Below are 17,377 nucleotides of genomic sequence, written 5' to 3'. Positions count from 1 at the left end.
AACCCGCACACTTCGCCCATTTCCGTCCTTCCGCCCCAAACCCACTTTCCCTTGAATCCATTTCCGATTTGCCAAAAGATAAGTGAATAAATAAATAGACAAGATAAGACAAGTAGGTTCCAAAAAACGAGTAAAGAAAAGGAAAAAAACGGTGATGGATTCAAGTAACGAGGTGAAAAAAAAGAAGAGAAACCAAGAAGAAGAAAAGGTCCAACAGGGATTCTGGAGACTTCTTTTCCTCGCCTTTTCCTCATCCCCTAGCTCTCATCAGCTAGGCTCCTTTCTTTCTTTCTCAAGCGCTGTTTCCTCCTTGAAAATGCCCTTCAACTCCCCCCTATCCGCGATGAAAACTGCATATCTGATATCAAAAAAAAACTATGTATATATATGTGTATTGTTATATATTGCATTTTTTTTGTCAAGCAGCAATGGTAGGGGTGGGTGTAAGAACGCCGCCACCCATGGTATCTTCGTCATCGTCAAATTCGTCGACAAAAGTGCTTTCGGTACCTGCGTCCAAGTCGTCCGTGTCAATGTCTGCTTCTTCACCAGCATCGTTGAGGTCCTCAACTTCCTCTAACCCCTCTGCTGCGTGCACGTGTTGGGGTTCGAGTTCCACGGGCATGTGCATGGCGTGAGTGTTCATGCTGTTTCCATATGTGTTCGGGGGTAGATGAATCTGCGACAGCTCATGTTGAAGAGCTTCAATGTTCTCATGCAGATGCTCCGTCATCTCAACATTGTTTTCCTCGTCGTCGGAATGGTCGTATGCGGTGTAAAAGGGCGAGGGACCAGATGCGGTGATGCTCGTAAAATGTGCTGGTTCTTCCGTCACGCCAAACACTGTCGTTACGGTTATAGAGTCAGGGCTCGGGATGGGATCGGCGTGGTACACGCCCGAGAAAAATTCGTACATGGCTCCAGCTAATTCATCGGCATGTCCACGCTCCTCCTTGTCCTTTTTCTGTTTCGCCATGGCCCGTTGTTCTGCTTCTTTCTTGGCTAGAATCTCGGCTTCTAACCTGCACTTTGCGCGAACACTGGCTTTACGTGCGCATGTCGGGCAATGGTAGTTGACGGTACAGAATGTGCATGTGCACGACTGTGTGGATGCAGAGCATTGCTAAATCTAGTGTCAGTATCATATGGTAACCTTATGGAAAGAGGGGGACGGACATCACAAACAAGGACTGCGCACTCGGAGCACTCTTTGAGCATGGCAGGACATTGCGGTCTGCTGTCTCCCACCGGTCTCGGGTATTGGCAAAAGTAAGCCCCGCAACCTTCCCATTGAACAGGGTGACGTGGATTGCATGGCAACGGAAGCGGATTCGTGACTGGATGATTGACAGGTACTCGTTGTGGGTTTTGCAACCAAGGGCTCGTAGATCGACCCCTGACACCAGAAACACTGAGGGATCGTGGGCGCGCTGAGCTGACAGGAACAAAAGACAACGAAGAAGCAAGGGGAAATGGGTCGGGATTTGGCATCGAGTTGAACGAGGTTGTAGTCGGCATGTCGATTGAGGAATGCTGTGGAGGAGCAACAAGGATCTGTGACTGTGACATTGGTGTCTCGGAGGATTCAGACTCGTTGTCTCCGTTGGAGTACAAGTCGATATTCGATGAAGATGCAGTAGGCGTGCGCTCGGGGTCGGGTGTACTCGCTCGGTTTGGGTTAAACTCGGGGATGACGAGGCGTTGTGGTGGCTCATTGTGTGCTCGAACATGCTCCCGCTCCGTGTGCAGTTCCCTGTAGCCACACTTGCGGACCTTCAATGCCCTGAAGTCATGTTCCTTGCAAATGGGGCTCTTGCAGGCCCGACACGAGACCTTCCATCTAAAACTCCTATAACAGTCATTGCACAAGCCTCTGGGACATGTTTGCTGCTGTAGGTCTAGCGAATCCTGCTTCAGGTATGAGAGTATGTCAACGTCCTCGCCAAGCACATATTCATAGAGGCCATTGTTCTTCAACTCCCGGATATAGTCGACAGGCCGGAGCGAGTTGCTAAAATCAGGGTCTTCAAACTCTTTCTTGCGTGGCAGGGGCGCTGCACGTATCTTGTCTGCCCCTCTGCCTCCCAACCCAGTGCCCAGCACGGCGATTCCACCACCACCAGAAAATATAGGCTCCAGGCAGCACCAATGCATGTTGAGCTTGGGAGGTTCACGGTTAGCAGGTGGGGCAGGCATTCCGTTGTTCATGTTTCCGCTGTCTTCAGAGTCGGAAGAATCGTCATCGTGCGCGCTCTCATTCATGAGGTTTGGTGATCGCGTCGCTCCGGGTGCCCACCAAAAACGATTCCGGTCAGCCCTCTCTTCTTGACTGCGCTCCTCTGCAGACGGAATCGACCCGGATGCTTGTCCAAGTGAACCCAGCGTACCCAGAGTGCCGGTATTTCCGAAAGCCAGGTTTGTAAAATGCCGTGTCTTTGCGCGTTTTCTCGGTATTGGTCTGTTGAAGGCGCAGCTCGCACACAGCGTCTTCCGACAGCCCATGCAGTGCATACGAACACTGCACGACTCGCACCGCTCTAGAATGATGTCATCGCATTGTGAACATTTGACGTCCTTGACAAAGGCTGTGTGACTCCTTCGTTCGTGCACTGGGACGTGTTTGCCTTCTCCTGCAAAGTCGCTGTTGTCAGGCCCAAGTGGCTCACCATCTTGCCCCGTCTCAGCAATTTCCCATAACCTGCCATCGTGGTCGCCCAGCTTCTTGGTGCCATCCACTGGCCCTACGCGGTTACTTGATCGCCAGAGCCTGTCAAAGGGGACCCAGACCTCCATGTTCAACGGACCTGCTCTTCCTGCATGGTAGTCTTTTCGCCGAAAGCACCTGCCGCCAGGGCTCGGACACCATGCAGTGTCGGTCCATATTCCCAACTGATGGCATATCTCGATAAGCTGGTGAGTGGGGTCGGAGTCGGAGTCTCTTCGGATGAGAGAGGAGGGAAGATAAGGGCGTCGACGGTGGTGTCGGCAGCGGTAGGTGTAAAGGCTTTTGAGGGCGAGGTCCTTTTGGATCCATGGGGCGTCCTTGAGGGTGTAGGGTTCCAGGAATGGGACAATGTGGTATTTGATGGAGACGTTCTTGCAGCCGCGGACAGACAGGTGCTGGAGCGTGTGCATGCGCGGGCCGAGGACGCTCCCGACCAGGGCTATGCCTGTGACTGCTGTGTTGCAGAGGTCTAGGCTGGTCAGCCGTGTGCCGTTGGGGGATATGATGTGTTTGAGGAGGGCGTCAAAGGAGTAGGCCTTGGACTGGCGCTCCCGGTTGTCGGGCGTCTCATTGCCCGGGGAGCCGACGGTTACGGCGGGCTGGGGCAGGCGAAAGGACAGCGTCTTCCATGCGAGCGGGTACTGGCGGAGGAAGTCGCGCAGATGACGCGAGGTGTGGTAGAGTTGGAGGAGGGCGGCGGTGGAGATTTGGGCGAGGAGCGATTCGAGGATGGGGGGATAGGCGGTGATGATGGATTCGAAGAGGCTGAGCGAGGCGTCGTGTGCAGCGGCGTGGGCCATTGCCGTGGACGTGGGTGTGGGTATGGGTGTGGTGGTGAGCGAGTCGCAGGTCCATACGGCCGCGTGGACGTGCTGCTGTTGCGTGGCCATGAGGGAGCCAGCCGCGACGGGGGGAGGAGAGAGAGTGCAGACAGAGACTCTCGAGGGATGTGGACATGCACAAGCGCCGCGCGTGGGTTGTGTCGCGCAGGCGAGGATGGTCGTGTGAGTGAGGCGTGGGCGGGCCGTGGGTCAGTCAGTAGTCAGTAGTCGGTAGTAGTCAGTCGTAGTCGGTCGTCGGGAGAGCGCACACACACACGCACACACGCACACAGGCTGCTTGACGGGCCAAGCATCGAAGGCGATCCGGTTGTCTGGCCGGGCGATCCTGAGCCTCTGTCTCTGCCTCAGCAGCCAGCGGGTCCAGCTACGGTCAATTCGCCATGGACAGGTTGGAACACCGTCCCATGCCACGGCCGCCGCCGCCTCTCTTGAATCCACACCAGCAACTGTTGGGCGCGCCAAGCACACGTCTTCTGCTGCATAATGGCATACATGGGCAGTCGGCCCTGCTGGCGCTGGTGGCGCGGCACACATGCTACGGTGGGTTGGCGTAGCCTATCGGCCACCAGCCCACCAGCCCTGCCACTGACTTGCATCTGCATCCATTGTCTGCCCGCCAGCTCAACACCGAGTGTCTGGCTGGCTGTCTGCTTCAATCAGGCCTAGTGTCTTTGCTGCGTGACTACTAACTGCCCATGTGGCTGCGTAACGTTATGTGTCTATGTCCAGTACATACGGTACATGACACACCTGTCTACAACCCCTCCGTCGCACACACACGGCCTTTGGATGCTCCTGCAAATAGGCATGAGCAGTATGTAGGTATTGATCACGGCCATGTCATGTCCACTATCGTCTAAACAAAGGCGCCAGCTCAAGCCCAAAAAAACCAAACCCCCAATCACTCCAAACACACCCGCTTGCACAATCGGAAACGCCAAGCCAAACCCACAACCCAGGTCACCACCCCTTGCGCCTAGCAACCCACGTGAGCCACGCCGTGGCCAGTAATCCTACAAAAACAAACAAAAGCCTCCATGGCTTGCTGCGTTACCCAGACCGGGCGCACGATGAAGTGGCACCCACTCGACACAATCGTCAGATAACCACCGCCTGGCCTTCTGACAACCACCGCTCTGACCCCACTTTGCCACTGCCAGCACCACCACACCTACTGCCGCCCTGACCGCCAGTAATCCCATCCATCCTACTGTACCTAGAACACCCAGTTGCCCTCCGTGTCTTGATCCTCCAGCCCATCAAACAACACAATGTCCCAATCCACCTTCGATCCTGTCCCACCCCCCCATGATGGCCATAGCGAATTGCTAGTAAACGAGAGGATGGGCAGACGATCGCCAGATGCCGTCGCATTCATCAGCTTCCCCGCGTCAGAGTCAATGTCAAACGCCGTCCGCACCGGCGGCTTTTGGAACTCCATCTCCACTGTCCCAAAAAACGGCAGCGTGTGTCGTGTGCTCCCAACCGCCTGTCGGTTCGGATCCAACGACGATAGCATCTTCTTCAGTGTGATGGCACTGCGAGCTGCTATCTTTTCCCGTGCTCCTCCTGCCTTGGCCAGCCTCTCCATCTCGCCAATCAACCGGCATATCATGGCAAAATCTGTTCCCTTTGTCTGTTGCACCTCCATCTTGTCCTTTGAGCTCAGATCAATCACAATGTCTAACGTAAGCGTCACTGCCGCAAGAAACACGGCCATCTCCGCCAGTCGACAGCACGCCTGTGTCATGTTGGCGTTTCGTAGCGCAAACCATCGCATCAAGACGTTGCGACTTGCATGCAGTGCCGTCACCTTTGAGTAGTCGTATCGCCTATCGTGCTGAGCTCGCAGTAAGTATGGTAAATGAATAAACATTCGTGTCTCATAGTGAGACATCTGCACAATCAGTCGCTCCAGTGCTGCCGACGATTCAGGCGATCTTGCCGTAGGCGGAATATTTGGCACCTCCCAAAACTCTTTTGGCATCTCTCGCATGGCTACCTCGAGCTTCTCATCCAGCTTAAGCGCTGCAGAATACCCTTGTGGCGACACTTCGCGGTCCAGCTCTGCCACCTGCCCAATGATCTCGTTGAGCTTCACACGGTGTTGAAGATACAAGTCCGCATCCACTGGCACTGGATAGTTCTCCGCCCCCAAAGGAAGCCGAAGATGCAGACACAGGTACCGATCCACGTCAACAAAGGTACGCCATATACCTTTTGCATTCGACACCGTTGGAATCGGTGGCTCGTGGTCTGGCTGCGCTATGATGCGCTGGAATCCCATGAGATGGGCCAGATTGAGCCCACGCCGAACCACCAGCCACGACTGTCTCAGTGATGCGTTAGTTAGGTGGTAGAATGCGAGTAGAAGTAGCGTCTCAAGCCCATGCAGTGTCATCATCTGTTCATCTGACGAGGCAACAATAGATTTAACCGTTGCAACATAGCTCTGCACGGTCACGTCCAAGTCATGTATGCTCGACAATCGCGATATATCAAAGTCGGCCGGGAGTGAGTTAAGACAGATGGCCAAGTGCAGAAGCGTCCGAGCCACAATGATTGATCTTTCCTGAGCAACTGCTTGCATGTCGAGGGCGTATGACTGTATGTCTTTGCGCACGTAGATTTCCGGCGACGCTCGATATATGTTCTCGAGTATCGTCCAGCCGTTCGATGACTCAAACACAATATCCGCGTCGTGTTGCGACGGCAGCAGAGCCACTAACGATCCATGGGCATGGTTATATACCTCGAATGATTCTTTGCGCTCTTGCTTATCCACAAGCGTTTGTATCGAAGGCGCCGAAGTCCATGTTTTTGCACCGAGCTGCTACTGTCAGTGGGTCATGTGCCAGCAAAACATAGGGAACTCACAATGCCGTCTCCTATCAACGACTCGCTCCGCGCATCGCTTGACACGCCTAACCTACACCATTTACTAATCTTCTCGCTCGGTCCTGAAGCGGTCAAGGGCGGACTTTGCAGCCCACTCGGTGTGCTATCTGTGGAACTCTTGCGACACACAAATCTTTCAAAGAGCCGTTCAAGCTTGCTCAGTCTTTCCGCCATATGTATTGAGCATGTATTCTCCTCGTCTGCAGACCCTGAATGACTTTGGTCCATGCTAACCAATGGTGGCATACTGGCTTGGCCTACATGTACGTGAACCTTGCGTTTCTTGCCTATGGAAATGTCAGTACACAGCCCCAAACATAGTATATCATCTCCTATCCTACATTGCCAACAAGCCCGATGGGGGCTTTTGGATATTCTTTTCCTAGAATGGTTACTCGTGTGGCTGGGCATATCCATAGTAGCTTCATATAACATGCAATAATTGGGTTCTCTGATCTGCCTGTTGACATATCGTTTTGTAAAGGGTGCGACCTTACTTTCATAGCGGGGCGAAGGTAATGCGATAGCGATGGCGGATGTGGAGCTGACAATTGGGGTGCCGGCCGCAATTCGTCCGCACTTAAGGGTCAGGCCGAGAATAATCCATACTAACAGGGCGTCCACGCCCGGCCCTTTTTTAGTACCCGCATACTATCGTAGCCACTTTTACTTTGGCACGCATGGTCGTTACGATGTCCTCATGGATGTAATTCGTTCTTGCACCTCTTGGCCCAGCCCATCGTCGTCTCCAGGTTCCAGAGCGAGTCGATCTATCCGGATAAAAAACAAGTGCGCTGTATTATTGATACCATGCCACGGATCACGCATCGATGGAGCGAGTAATCGGAGCGCGACCGCTGCTTAAACGCCCTATCTCCGCGATGCGCAAAGCGCACACGGAAAGCGCATGCACAACATCGACAGGTTGCACCAAAACTGGCTAACGCTTACGCTACCGTGTCCTAGGAGATCAAACTTTCCCGGATCTACTGTTCCCGTCGTGTCGCATTACTCAACTGTTTTGGTCCATATCATCGGTGATGACCATCCCTTTCCGACGTCCGTTGCCCGAGTAAAACTGTCCGGCAATGACAAGTTTTGTTGCTACAAGGCCCCACGCGATACTGTTGCAAGACACGTCGTACCTTTGAGATCGTCTCCAACTGGTGGGTGCATCTGACAAACGGGGACTTTGTGATTGGGTCCTGCGATTGCCGACATCGACTACGCGGACGACGCGCAACAACTGAAGACGGACTATTGTCACGAGTATAACTTAAGGATTCATTGTAGAAACGCTAACGCCAAAATTGATGCGTACTCCTCACCACCCCGGCATCTGCATGTATGGGTGACCAGGGCGGAAGGGAACTAAAATCATTCGTTACCTACCAGAGACGGCAGGTATGCGGAGGATCAAAGTGCGCGATTCGATCTTCGGTTTTGAAGAAGGCATCCGACTCGATTTTCGATTGCCAGAAAGAAGCACGTGGCCTGCTTTATGTGGGGCGAAACGGTGCCCAAACGCCTGGGTTTGAGATTCCGAACATAAAAAGGTTTGCATTTATACCCCGACCGAAATATGGGCATATGCATATGTATACAGGTAGCCCCGCCGGGTAATTTTTCATGTGATGCTGGCCGATTCCTCAGGTACAGTGCTGAGTCAAATCGAACTTGCGCTGCCACAGTGATTATAGTCATGAATAAAAGTGAGGAACTCGTTAAAGCCATGTAGCTCTGTGGGCAGAGCCAAGAAGACGATGCGGGAAACGAATGAAAGCCACACACATTCGAGCTGGGTAGTAAGTAGTAAGCGTGGATAACAAACAAAGTCTCACATCATTATTCGCGGATGGACAAGTGGGAAAGGGTTGCGCATGACTGCTATGCTCTCCCAACCGTTGAGAGGTAGCCAGTGTATCTTCTGCAGGCGCAGATGCTGACGGAGTCCGTAGGCGTACCCGTTGTCGATTTTGTCAGCACTCTTATTCACTATCTGCGGCGAATGCCTAACTCCGATGCAATGCAATCTGTGTAGTGACCATCTCAGGCATACATGTCGTCATAATCCTCCTCGTCGTCAGCGAGCGGTGGAGGGGGCTGCTTTTTCTTCAACAATTCTTTGCGATCAAGAGGGCACGTAGAGTTCAGCTTGAGCCACGGGCCTATGCAGTCGAGATCAAAGCGGTGATCGTCGTGACATGGAAGCTGAACCACAAGCGGATATTTGTCTATGCACGCCTTGGTCAGCTGTGCTCCTTCCTAGTGCGATATGCAGCCTACCTTCGAGGAAAGGGTTGACACATATTGGACATGTATCGGAAGGTTTTAGTTTCTCCTTGGGCACCCTTTCCAACTCGTCCAGGAAGCTGTCGGGTACGCCCTTGAGTTCAGTGGGCGGATCATCGGCATTCTCGCGCAATACCTCAATCATACTAGCCAACAAGTCTCCCTCTGCGTTGGCCGCGTCCGCCGGTCGTCCGCGCATTGTCTCGAAAGCGTTCGCAAGTAAGCGGAATGCCGCTGCCATATTCTCGGGCTGGGGGAGAGCATTGGGGTTTGTGTGTGACCGTGGATCGGATGTGTCTACAAGTTCGAGCTGTGAAAAGAAGGTGGATAGGTCTGGCCGGCGCGGAGGCTGCTGCGACTTGTCATCCTTGGTGGATATATTGTGCTCGACTGCCTCTGGTTATTCTACCGACTGTGTTTCCGGACGAGCAGACTTACCCTCGTAGCCAGACATTGTGGCAATAGTTCCAATTGCGGTGGGTATATGGAGGCTCCCGATGCGCTCGCCAGTTCGGCTTATGGAGCTGTGCAAGACTACGCGTCACAGCGGCTGCCTTTGACGCGAGCATAGGGAAGAGGCGACCCCGCTGTGGCACGTGTGTGGCGCAGCGCGTGTGGCGCATGCCACAGGCAATTCTTGGCTCGACGTCGCCTCTTTCCACTGGTACTTTCGGACACTGCAAATGTCCAACGGCCGCTTTTCCACTCCGAGTGGCGCGCTACGTCTCCATGTCCCCGGAGCAACAAGGAGATTGGGTGGCGAGTAACGGTGAGCCCCTGCCCGACAATCTGCGCATGTGCGCAATATCGTTTCCGTGGGCATTTTAATTCAACGTGTCCTGGCACAACCCCAGCTTCGAGCTCCTGTCCAAGCAACCAGATGGGCATCACCATCTTGACAGTCGGGTTGCAAGAGCTGACGAAAGCTTATGATCGACAAGCAAACCCTTAGCCCTGCACCACAGTCAGAACAGGTCGAGACTGCCTGATTGGGAGCGGTTGGCGTCAAGTCGGTGCAGATAACTGGGGCACGGTGGAGCCCGGTGATCCAGATCATGCACAGCCTCCTACTCCTAGTGCCCGCAGCGTCACACATACTTACCCCCTCCAAACACACCTTCGTAACGTGCCGAAAGGGGCGCAGCCTTTTCACAGCGGCAACACCGATAAGTAAAGCTGGTCTCACAAAAAGGCGCGATAGCCACTGTTCGCCATTCAAAGCCTAACCTGTTCGTCGCCAAAAACATTCATCTTCTCATTGTACACACTCACCGCCTTGGCCAAAGAGTAACGCTGACGACAATTCTACATTGTTGAATATCCCTTTTAAAAAATTTCCCGGCCCGCTCCATGTCGCTGCTCATCATGTCGACCGATAACCCCTCTGCCTTGGACAAATTATCACCGTCGTGGATCCGTCGCCCACTCTCGCGGCGTTCAACGTCACCACAAAAAAGCATGAGCCCAACAACAGCAAACGGTTTTCTGGCGCCAGAGCCAACACGAAGTAACAGCGACGAATCTCGCTCGCCACGCTCAAGCACTTCTAGTCGCCGTGGTTCAGTACGCGAAATAGTCAGCAGACTCCGCTCCTCGTCAAGCACCAGCATGGCCAGCAGCAAATCACGGGACATTGACTTTAACGAGGTAGAAAATTGGTTTCATGGCTTCCGAAAGTACAATCAGCTCGTCTGTAACACCATCTCGCCAAACCAGGCGTACCCATCGAAAGAATTCACAAAGGCATCTAAAGCCTTGTCCAAAAACTGTGGTGGCCAGTTTATTCACGGCTTACCCGAGGCTGTATTCGATTTCTCATTATTATGGTGTCCTGCAGGTCACTTGACTCGAAAAGATACGGACGAACCAAGCTGGAGTTGGTCTGCATTCAGCGGCCCAGTGAATTTCCCCTTTGACCCTACTACCTGTCCAGACGTCTACAAGACGCCGCGTGGCGAGGGCGAGTGGTTTCGCTCCGAAGTCTTGAACTACCACATTGGACCCGAATTCGCACAGTATACCATACGACGCGAAAAGGGCAGCAGCTCGCTCCGCATCAAATACCCACCTTATTTTCACGCCCCACGCGGCTCAGATCACAAGACAAATTCCAACACTTTGCGCTTTGCCGCATCGACAATTTCCGCGGATGGCTTTAGTGCAGAACAACTCGACCACGAGGGCAAGCAAATTCCCTGTTCGCACCTCATAAACGAAGACGACCAGCACTGCGGTGTAATTATGGACTACGAATCTTCTATTTCCCAACCATCGTCCACAGGGCCCTACGAATTCATCCTGCTCTCGCGCAACCTATGGCGCAAACCGTGTCCTGAGAACCGCAAACCAGCTGGTCTCAATACCATGCATCCGCCTGGTACGCCCATCTGGGCTGAAGACCATTTCTTGTGGGACAAGGAGGTCGACGATTTTGCGGCTGAGCAGTTTGAAGCTGGGCCTTGGAAAATGCTCAATGTTATGTTGATCAAATGGGTGGGTGAGCATGCTGAGCGGGTGGCTGTGGCGAGGATACACGAGGACGCGTGGACTCGGCGGAGCCCAGTCAAGAAGGACATTGTGCTCCGGTAAAGATTTCCTTTTCGTTTTCATTTTCTTTTGTATGCTCTGTTTTGTAAATGGGGCGTTTTGTGTTCTTCTGCTTAAATAAAACCTGACGATACCCCTCTCTATAAGCTTGAAAATTAATCATACTATTCTGTTACTGGGCAATGCACATAATCACATCGAATGAAGTGCTACAAGAACAGAGTACTTTCTACTTAATCATACATATCAAAACATTAAACTGACAAATAAAGTGACCAGAAATCTGATTACTATATTCCAGTCCCTCCACAGTGATTACACTTTCTTCTTGAACTGCCTTGCTACCGTGAGCCTTGCAAAGATGACACACAGTGCAGATACAGTCGCCGTACCGCCAGCATAGAAGATGGCCGGGCGATAAACACCAATACTCTGACCCGCAGCATTCTCCTTTCTCCCACCTGCAGCTTGCAAAAGATAGCCAGCAATGGGTGCACCCATGAGATAACCGCCGGTCCACCCCGTCACAGACATGCTCATGGCAACGGCCGCACGGCCAGGACCAAAGATACCAGCGACAACAGTGGGCTGAGTGGTAAAGTAAGCACCATTGGCGACTCCGTTTATAATGGCGAACAAGACGAGGGGACCCAAGGTACTCGAAACAGGCCAGATAGCCAGCATGCTCGCCGCATTGAGCGCCATAGTAATGACAAACATATTGAGCGGTCCCAACTTATCGCACAGCGGCCCAGCAATAAAACGGCCAATAGCACTGCAAGCGTTGAATGCAGAGACCAAGCCCGCACCCGTTGTAGGACCAAGGCCAATCGACTGCGCAAACAGCGGTAAATAGTAATTCGGAACAAAGAGGGCAAAAACACCAATAGCACTCGCAACAAACGTAGCAACAAACGTCCCGCTCCGGAACATGCTCACATCCACAAACGGCACATTCCGCAATGGTACTCGATCCTTGAGCATGCACGCCGCCGGTAGCCCCAAAGCCAGCGTAAGCAAGCCCTGGATACGAAATGTCCACGCAATCCCCACACGTCTGTACAGCGCCTCCAACACAAGCGCCATGACGCACCCACCTATGCCGCCGCCCAGCTTGATAAGCCCGTTGGCGAGCCCGAGGCGCGCGCTAAAGTACTGAACAGGCAGCGTATTCGCAACCGCATACACCATGGCCATGCCCACGCCCCCAACAACGCCATACGTGCCGAACAAGCCGGCCAGGTTCTTGGTGCAGAAACTGGCGCCGATCAGACTCAGCGACATGAGGCTGATGCCGAGCAAAATGGTGGTTTGGCAGCCGACGTGCCGCATCAGGCGTATGGCGAGCAGGCCGTAGAGAGCGCCGCCGGCGAGACCGAGGGAGCCGACGTAGGCGAGGGTCGAGGGAGGCACGGTTCGAAGGGTGGAGTTGAGCAGCGCGGCTTGGAGGACGCCCCAGCAGTTTATGATGCCGTTGTGGCAGAAGGTTGTTATCGAGCAGCCTAGCACTATGATCCAACCGTAACCGCCGTCCGGGATGGCGGATACCGAGTATGCTGCATGTTCGGGGGCTTCATCGGGGGTCTGGGTGAAGGATATGGGAGGATGGAGCGAGGGTTTTGTTGCAGGGGGTTTGAGAGTGGTTGTGTTTGGCGGTCGTATGGGCGTTAATTCGATGTGGTCTTCGTAGATTGTCGTTGTGGTTGTAGTGGCCATTGCGCAGGTGGTTGTAGCCTTATTTATTTATTTTTTTGCTTCGATGGTACGAGGAGAGGAGCTGTATGAGACAATGTTCAGTCATTATGAAGCGGTACCTTTTCTTTTAAATAAACATATTGCGGGAATCTCTTAAAGTTACTTCAACGGTGACCTACGGTTTACCATCGGAAAGCGCTAGAGCACGCCCTTTGGCACCTCTTTTTGGATAGCTAGATGTCAATATTACCTAAATGAGTCACATTGGTCGAGGAAGCTAGCAATCCCAACAAACTACACATTCTATCACGTGTCAACGCTTTGCATTCGAGATGATTTCGCATCAAAGGCGTTAAGCGGGTGATGGAGTGCGGGGAAAGAACTGTATGCATTGCAGCTGAGGCTTGCTACTAGTCATTCAATGTGCTGCAGGGTCCATGCCCTTAATTCCATACACGCAATCCCCACTTTACACCTCATTGATCATCACGCCAGCTTACAATGTTGGAAGCAACGTGAGAAAGCAGGTTTACGCAACCAGACCCGAGTTTCAGGGTCATGCTTGGCAATCTAAGTTACCCCCCGCCTCTCTCTCTTGCTATACATACTTGAATCAATGGTATCCCAAACCACTTTCAACTACCTGACTGCTTTCCTATCAATTCCCTTAAACAAAGCAGTCTGAAGCTTTCTCCTCCATCTTGACTCTGGGCCAAAACAACAATGGCAACCGAAGACACAGTGGACCTGTCCGACTCCCATGCCCCGCACCAAGCCTCCCTCGACGCCTTCTCCTCCATCCTCGAAGACGTAAAGGCAGAACTCATCAAACTGCGTCGTGATCATGATAGTAAAAGAACCACCCTTTCCCATTTCCCTTTTTCAAAAAAAAATCACCCTCAACCATCCACCCACCCAATCAATCATTCCTTCAAGAAGGAGAACATAACAATACAACTCACAACCCCCCCCCCCCCCTTCATTTTCAAAATAACACTCTAACATCCCATACACAACACCACCCCTAACGAACTCAACCTAAAACAGAACACGAAGCGGAATACTTTGCCAGAGTCCGGCACCTCTCCGACGCCCAACTAACATCCTTCTCGGCCTCGGACCTGGAACTCGTGCGCGTCGCCACATCCGCCTACGGCATCCATCTCTTCGGCAAAGTCAAGCTGCGCGCGCTGGACGACGGTGACGACAATGGCGGCGGATACATCCACATTCGCATCTTCGGGGCTGCAAAGGAAGGCACGGATGGAAGTAGTGCCGACGAACGCGTGTACAGTTTACATAGCATACATACGGAGGAGGTGGTCAAAGAGGATGGGGATCGAGTGTATCGGGCGGTGTTTGGCAAGGAGGATGCGTTGGAGTGGTTTGATACGTAAATAGCGAGGGAAAAGGGAGCATGTTTGTTAATGGATTGGATGACGGAAGAAAGAAAGAAAGAAATGTGTATGTATGTTTGTGTATGGCTTGGTTTGGGAGAGAGAGAGAGAGAGAGAGAATGGAAACAGTTGATGATCAAGAAAAAAGGTGGGGGTTCATATTTTTTTTTCATTCTACATCAAGATAATAATATAAGAAAAAAAAACGCCAGGAAGGGTTTAGAATGAGTCGCCGAAAAATTGGCTGGCGAGGGTGATGTCTTTGTCTCCATTGGCAAAGTCCCAGCCTACGATTGTGGGATCTTGACTGCAGCAGATGATTCTACGTGCGTCGAATTGGAGTTTGAACACTCGCGAGTTAGTTCCGTTTGTGTTGAGGGGTGCAGCTAGTGGGTGTGGAGCGTGGTGATGATGATGGTGATGGTGGTGATGATGTGGTTGCGCGTTTGCTGGACCTTGCTGTCCGACTACTGCATGATTGACTGCCTGGTTGTGCGCCATGGCAGACCCAGCTGTATTGCTACCCACGGCGGCGTTGTTGCCGATTGGGCCATGCATAGCTTGTGAGGCTGCATGAAGAGCATGTGCTTGTTGTGCCAGAGTCTGAGCTGCTTGGGCTTGTGCCTGAGCCTGCTGTGCCAGCGTCTGGAAATTGTTTTGTTGGGCGGCATTGGGCTGCTGATTATGATGTTGTCCTGCAGCATTTGCGTTGGCTGCAGGTTGAACGACTGGCCTCCTAGGTCGGCCGCCCGCGGCTCGAACTGCGTCGTTTTGAAGCAATGTCTGAGACTTTTCCCAAGCTCCATCAGGCCCTCTCTTCCAAATAATTACAGTTTCGTCATAAGAACCGGATACTATGCGCGCCCATTTGCTGCCTCCACCACCTGGGGGTAACTTGGCTCCGTAGGCAAAGACTTTGGTTGGGTCGCGTGACCCAGCGTTACGAGCACGTCTCTCCGCTCTGCTGAGATTTTGTTCAGATAGCATTCCACTAGCTTGTGCGGCAAAGTAGTTTCGATCCACAATACGAGCCTCAGCCTCCAGTTCCTCTTCATTGCCAGGCAAATCTCCGAACTGGGCTTGTACGGTACGTACAAGATTACTATGACCGTTCAAGCAGGCGACCTCGGCGCCGGTAGCACGATCAAATATCCGCACGCTCTCATCCGAGCTTCCACTAACGATGCGTCGTCCATCAAACTGGACGCAAGCAATGCCCTTTGTGTGGCCAGAAAAGGTTCGGGTGCACGCACCAGTCCGGACATCCCAGCATTTGACGCTTCTATCGCCGGATGCAGAGACAATCTGTCCGTCGAGAATCTGAATGGCATTCACTGCTGCGCCGTGACCTTCCAAGGTCATGATGAGGCTGTAAGGGGCAAGAGGCTTAAGGTGCAGATGCTCCTGAGCGACGTAATCCTGCATGTTAATTATATATGATGGAAACTTGGCAGCGGATTTGGTGGTTGACGAGGGATAGGTATCATCCGTGGGCATCATTTCCTTGCGATTCCAGACTTTGATGGTCTTGTCTTTTGAGCAAGTGACCAAGTAGCGGTCATCGAACCTGAGATTCAAGACTGACTCTGAGTGGGCCTTTTCAATTTCCTTGATGATGCGTCCAGTTGAAAAGCGCCACAGAATGACTCTGCAATCACTGCCGCCAGACACTATAATGTCTTGGTCGGGCCGCTCGTCAAACTGTAAACAGAGAACTGAAGCCGAGTGGCCAGTGAGTGGTGGGTGGACTAGGCGCAAAGTATCCAGGTTCCAGACTCTGATGGTTTTGTCTCGACTTCCACTGACGAGATACTTGCCTGAATATTGAATGGTATACACGCATTCAGTGTGGGCTTCTTCTGGGTGGTTAGGGTGTGGAAGTTGAAAGTTTGTAAATCGGCCAGCGCTCCAGTTGTCTTCTAATCGTCTCTTTTGCTTGTATAGAAATTGCCAGTTGATTTTAGCTTCAGGACCAGGAAGAAGGAGCGATGGATGGATGGGGGGTCCATTTGAGACTACAGAAGTTGTCGAGGATGTGGTGTCTTCGGATGGTAGGCCTTGGCGTCTTTCCCGGCGTAGTGCATTGGTAGGCGAGGCGAGAGGCGAGGTGCCGTGGAACGACAGGCCTTCCATCTTGTCCTCTGATTTGACAGGGCTGTCGTCGGCCTCGACTGCACCATGCTGCTCACCCCATGCGTTTCCGGTAGGGCGAACAGCAGAGGAGTCGACTGCATTTTGTGCTCCGTTGTCGGGCAGAGTCCCGTCGCCGAAAAGTTGTTGATTCCGCACGCGCTTCTTATGGGACGGCTTTCCGTAATCGGTATCTTCGGCTGCTCTATGTCGTGTCTTGCGCTCCTTTTCCTTGAAATCCGCGCGCTTCTGCCTTTGCGACTCTTCAAACGCACGCACCTGGGAGAAGTTTGAGTTCCAGCCCTCGAGCCTGAAGAGTAGTTTCCAGAGAGGACTGTCAAGCACGCGTTCTCTCCATGCGCGTGATAATGTGGATGCGCGCAGCAGGGTTTCTGGGCTGAGGTAGGAGAGGATCTGGAAGGTGATTTCGGGTGGTAGGTGTATGACGGGATCGAGATGGAGAAGGGGGTTCAGCTTCTCGACGATGCCGGCTATGGACGAGGTGCGTAGCGAGCGCAAGATGGCGTAGGCGAATTCTAGAATGGAGTGTTAGCATCAACTCGGGTCGGCTGCATAGTGGCAGACTTACCACTGCGCTCATTTTCGCTCAGAGCCAGAACCCAGTCGGGCAGGCTGAAGGGTAGATCGGGATTGCGATGGGAGTCACCGAGTCTCAGGTCGGTCTGCATAACCATGTCGCTCTCATTCTGGCTCCGGGTATCTTCCGAATAGCCCTCGTCGAAACGGTTGGCGCTCATGGAGGAGGCGGGACGGAAAGGATGCATATAGGGTGGGCCGGAAAATTGGACGTTGGCGTTGGCCAGAGGGCCTGCCATTGTGGTGCGCGCGCG

The 17,377-nt window shown here is 52.9% G+C and overlaps 6 protein-coding genes across 6 annotated transcripts; 2 read left to right on the top strand and 4 right to left on the bottom strand.

Moving 5' to 3' along the window:
• Window positions 1-374: 374 nt before the first annotated feature.
• PSV08DRAFT_412346 (uncharacterized protein) lies at window positions 375-6,882 on the bottom strand (the record flags this gene model as incomplete). Its single annotated transcript, XM_066093928.1, has 5 exons — window positions 375-1,123; window positions 1,177-3,490; window positions 4,833-6,397; window positions 6,445-6,797; window positions 6,861-6,882. The coding sequence occupies 5 exons, from the start codon at window positions 6,880-6,882 to the stop codon at window positions 419-421; spliced, it is 4,959 nt and encodes a 1,652-aa protein (XP_065948129.1). The 3' UTR covers window positions 375-418.
• A 1,552-nt stretch (window positions 6,883-8,434) lies between these two features.
• On the bottom strand, window positions 8,435-9,300 carry PSV08DRAFT_332723 (uncharacterized protein). The gene is made up of 3 exons (XM_014225552.2): window positions 9,196-9,300; window positions 8,752-9,147; window positions 8,435-8,699 (listed from the first exon to the last, which is right to left on the bottom strand). The coding sequence occupies exons 1-3, from the start codon at window positions 9,209-9,211 to the stop codon at window positions 8,515-8,517; spliced, it is 597 nt and encodes a 198-aa protein (XP_014081027.1). The 5' UTR covers window positions 9,212-9,300; the 3' UTR covers window positions 8,435-8,514.
• A 681-nt stretch (window positions 9,301-9,981) lies between these two features.
• Window positions 9,982-11,485, top strand: PSV08DRAFT_332709 (uncharacterized protein). Its single transcript, XM_014225551.2, has one exon. It carries the CDS (start codon window positions 10,108-10,110, stop codon window positions 11,344-11,346), a length of 1,239 nt encoding a protein of 412 aa, XP_014081026.1. The 5' UTR covers window positions 9,982-10,107; the 3' UTR covers window positions 11,347-11,485.
• A 127-nt stretch (window positions 11,486-11,612) lies between these two features.
• Window positions 11,613-13,078, bottom strand: PSV08DRAFT_412343 (major facilitator superfamily domain-containing protein). The gene has a single exon (XM_014225550.1). The coding sequence runs from the start codon at window positions 13,018-13,020 to the stop codon at window positions 11,620-11,622; it is 1,401 nt and encodes a 466-aa protein (XP_014081025.1). The 5' UTR covers window positions 13,021-13,078; the 3' UTR covers window positions 11,613-11,619.
• Window positions 13,079-13,644: 566 nt separating this feature from the next.
• PSV08DRAFT_332684 (uncharacterized protein) lies at window positions 13,645-14,603 on the top strand. Its single transcript, XM_014225549.2, has 2 exons — window positions 13,645-13,849; window positions 14,047-14,603. The coding sequence occupies exons 1-2, from the start codon at window positions 13,723-13,725 to the stop codon at window positions 14,394-14,396; spliced, it is 477 nt and encodes a 158-aa protein (XP_014081024.1). The 5' UTR covers window positions 13,645-13,722; the 3' UTR covers window positions 14,397-14,603.
• PSV08DRAFT_381234 (WD40-repeat-containing domain protein) lies at window positions 14,209-17,362 on the bottom strand (the record flags this gene model as incomplete). Its single annotated transcript, XM_014225548.2, has 2 exons — window positions 14,209-17,062; window positions 17,116-17,362. 2 exons carry the CDS (start codon window positions 17,360-17,362, stop codon window positions 14,616-14,618), a joined length of 2,694 nt encoding a protein of 897 aa, XP_014081023.1. The 3' UTR covers window positions 14,209-14,615.
• Window positions 17,363-17,377: the final 15 nt, after the last annotated feature.

This window comes from Bipolaris maydis (assembly GCF_028858645.1).
Source record: "Bipolaris maydis strain C4 unplaced genomic scaffold PSV08scaffold_15, whole genome shotgun sequence".
Lineage (NCBI taxonomy): Eukaryota > Fungi > Ascomycota > Dothideomycetes > Pleosporales > Pleosporaceae > Bipolaris > Bipolaris maydis.
Note: the sequence above shows the minus strand (reverse complement) of the source record. Positions and strands in the feature narration are given on the sequence as shown.